This window comes from Alnus glutinosa, chromosome 4, assembly GCF_958979055.1.
Source record: "Alnus glutinosa chromosome 4, dhAlnGlut1.1, whole genome shotgun sequence".
NCBI lineage: Eukaryota > Viridiplantae > Streptophyta > Magnoliopsida > Fagales > Betulaceae > Alnus > Alnus glutinosa.
The window spans coordinates 10,643,632-10,647,206 of NC_084889.1; the positions used below are offsets into that span (position 1 = coordinate 10,643,632).

At 38.1% G+C, this 3,575-nt stretch overlaps 1 protein-coding gene across 2 annotated transcripts; it reads left to right on the forward strand.

Moving 5' to 3' along the window:
- Nucleotides 1-419: 419 nt before the first annotated feature.
- LOC133866390 (E3 ubiquitin-protein ligase APD1-like) lies at nt 420-3,212 on the forward strand. 2 transcript variants are annotated; one of them, XM_062302898.1, is made up of 8 exons: nt 420-579; nt 668-894; nt 1,037-1,133; nt 1,212-1,289; nt 1,414-1,634; nt 2,288-2,357; nt 2,471-2,780; nt 2,901-3,212. In XM_062302898.1, the coding sequence occupies exons 1-8, from the start codon at nt 483-485 to the stop codon at nt 2,977-2,979; spliced, it is 1,179 nt and encodes a 392-aa protein (XP_062158882.1). In that variant the 5' UTR covers nt 420-482; the 3' UTR covers nt 2,980-3,212. The 2 variants fall into 2 exon arrangements, with proteins under 2 accessions (XP_062158882.1, XP_062158883.1); XM_062302899.1 differs by having other exon boundaries at nt 444-583.
- The last annotated feature ends 363 nt before the right edge of the window (nt 3,213-3,575 follow it).

Genomic DNA, 3,575 nt, shown 5'->3' on the forward strand with positions numbered 1-3,575 from the left:
GTGTCATATTAGACACCTGACTATCACAGATAGATTTTATGCGGCGAGCCATTCAGTATTTGGACGAAAAATAGAATAATAAAACGGTTACATTTCATGATTTTCACATCAAGACAAATTTGGTGGTATATAAAAGATTATTCAAAGGGTTAAAAATTTGTTTTCGGTACAAAATTTTCAATTCTAAACATATATTAGTTCCGTCAATAAAAATTTGCTAACGTTCAAGAAAACCTTGTAGGTCAAAATGTAAACGACACCTAACGTTCAAAAAACCTTGGAATTCTGTTACCCGCCAACACACAAAAATAGTTAGTTCAACTGACTGAGATAGCATAACTTCTCCCCCTCCAAACCTACTAGTCTCCTCTCACCCACTCTGTACTCTGTAGTCCAATAGACCAGTAGCATTTCTTCATAAAAAAAAAATCTCCCATACAATTTTTTTTTTTTTTTTTTTGTCTTTTCCAGAGAGAGTGGCAATGTACCGGCCGGTGACGCTGCCTCCGACGAGCCATTCTCCACGGTGGCAAGAGTCCTGGAGTCGCCTGCTGGTTCCTCTGACTATTTGGCTTTGCGGCATGTAATTTTGACATTTTCTTTGGCGATTGCCCTTTCAATTGACCCTTCAATCTCAAGAAACCATTTTACTTTTCCTTTTTTGCAGTTTCGGTGAGCCTCAAATATGGGTATTACGGGGATTGCCGTATGTTGCTCGGACCGAGCTCGTCGCGGTTGATGCAGGCAAGTTCCGTATTTGTGGAACAAGTTGAAGTTAGAGACGATGACAAGAAAGGCGTCCGTTTTTATGCCTTCACCGACAAGCCCGACTTGAGCTACGAAGCAAACTGGAGCGTCTCAAACTATGTGATCGTTGGATCCTACAGCCGCCAGGTACGTAGCACGTGAAATTTTTGTTTCAATTCTAGTGATATTTTTGTAGATCCATCAATGGTATTTTCAAAATTAATGGAAGTAAATCTCTAGAGAGGTTGAAATGCTCTCTGTTTTCCCCTTTTTCTCTCTTTATTTTCAGGGATTTTCCTTGTGGTTGAACAAAGGCTCGGCAATCCGTATGAGATGGGAAGCTCCAACTAGTGCTTTAAACAAGCTTGAAGTGGTTATGATTAAAGGTTCTTTCAGCTAACTTTAAGCACATTCTTTCCTAGATTTCATCAACAATGTTGAATTACTCACGCATACTTTTACAGGAGAGCGGAAATTCAATACATTATTGCCGAAAGTGGCAAGTTCCCCTGACGCCCTTGCCCTCCATCAACCAATCAGTGGTAATTAACCAATCTGCTTCTGCCAACATATATTCAAGCAATTTTTGTTTAATCCACCAGAATATAGGAAAGATGTTGGAGACAAGGAGACAAATTTAAGAATGTCGAATGCATATTTGGGCAGGAAAAGGAGCAGAATACACCATCGAGGAAGACGACAGGTACTACCTTGGCGTGATAAACACGAGTCCCAGAAACATAATTTTGAGCCTGAGTTTGAATGTTTCGGCGAAGATGTATGATACTTCTAAAGCTAAGAGCATGTGTTCTACAATGACCGGTTCCTGCCGGCTCAGCCTTCTGTTCCCCGATACTCACTATGTCATACTCACCACACCCAACAATGTGAGGCCTCATCCATTTCTTTCTTAAAAATACTATTTTCTGTTAATTTATTTTTCAAAATTAGCACATATATATAGTTTATGGTTTGTGAATGGTTAAATGGGAGGTTTTTGAAACGCACTCACGCTGTTTGGGGGTATGCATTGTTACTGTTAGAATAACAGTTAATGACGGTTGGTGGAGATACATAATAACTGCTATTTTTGCACTACACATAGTTTACTGCAATCCAGTGTTAAAACATGGAACAATTCTCTTCTCTGTTTCTGTCTAACACCTTGTGTATTTTAAATCTCGAGTTTCTGTGTCTCTCGCTAAAATGGAAGAGTTTTCAGGATTAGTTTTCATTTGTGCAAAACGCATCTAAAACAACAGAGAATTTCTTGGCACTATTGTATCATGGAGAAATATTTGTTGTAACCCTTTATATACCATTTCCGATGAGGGCAAATAATTCTTAAAGGAAAACGATGTTGTAATGGACTTAAAAGAGCATTTCGTTTTTCTGCTTTCTATTACTTTTATCTAACATATGCTTCTGTGTCTATGGAGAATTTATAGGCTCCACTCTTAACATTTAATTTCTTTCTGTTCTTACATTTCCTCAATTAATTAGCAAATTTTCCCAAACTAAACCAAGAAATTCATTGCAGGGGGATCTTGGTGGATGGAACATTGAGCTTTCTTTTGTGGCACGTGTAGTAACATACATTGCAATTTTAGGTACAACATCAGAGAAGAAGAAGAAACAGAGAAGAAAAACAGAAGTGTTATTGTATAATTGCTTAATTCGACTCTTTGAAGAAATTTGAACTTCGTCTGTGGTTAACATGCAGGATTTATTGTGATTATTGTTTTCCTGATACTGAAATACCTCGGAGCCTGCGGTGAAGATGAGGGCACCGTAATAGACACACCGGTACGAGAAGCTGAAAGGGAAGAAACTGAGACTGATCCTATAATGCGGGTGAAGCCAATGCCGTACACATATGGAACAGGTGAAGAAGAGGAAGATTCGGGAGCATTGAGCAGCTCTTCGGAGGAATTATACGATGCAAAATTATGTGTAATTTGTTACGATGAGCAACGCAACAGCTTCTTTGTTCCTTGTGGCCACTGTGCTACCTGCTATGAATGTGCACAGAGGTATACACACACACACACACACACATATATATATATATATATATAGAGAGAGAGAGAGAGAGAGAGAGTTTCATAGACTCATGTGAATCTTTTGGGGATTTGATTGGATTCATTTTGCAGGATTATGGAGGGGGAGAACAAGGTGTGTCCAATATGTCGACGGCTTATTCACAAAGTGAGGAGATTGTTTCACTCTTAGAACAAAAAACTAACTGGGTTGGTATATCTGTGATTATGGTTGGGAGGTGATTTTGTGGTTGGAAAGATGAATTTTATTTGTGTGGAAAATGAGTCCAATTAATACTTTCTAGTTGTCAGTTTCATGGCCTAACTTGTGAAATGTGCAAAATGCACTTGAATTTCTCGGAGTTGCATATATGGATTTTGATTGATATTGAAGAGTGTAAGTATGCAGAATTCTTTGTTCACAAATGACTGTTTTATGTGATTTTGTTATAAGTTTGCATATAGAAGATCTAAGATATATTATGTTACAACAACACAGAGGACACAACATTTTCCTAGATTGGTACAAAGGCTTATTGTAACGACTCAAGAAAAAGTGCTAGTCATATCTGCGCTATCACCCCAAAATGACTAGTAAATTATGAGATTTTCTAGAATTCCTTATAAAGTCCAGTTTCACTTAGAAAATGTGAGACTTAGCACCCATGAGTATCTTTATAAATCACTTATTCTATGTGAGCTATTCATCTCTTCCCAATATAGGACCAGGTGTTATAAACTCTCATCCTTAAACCCCTGACATCCTCATCAAGCGCATGTCATGCAGTG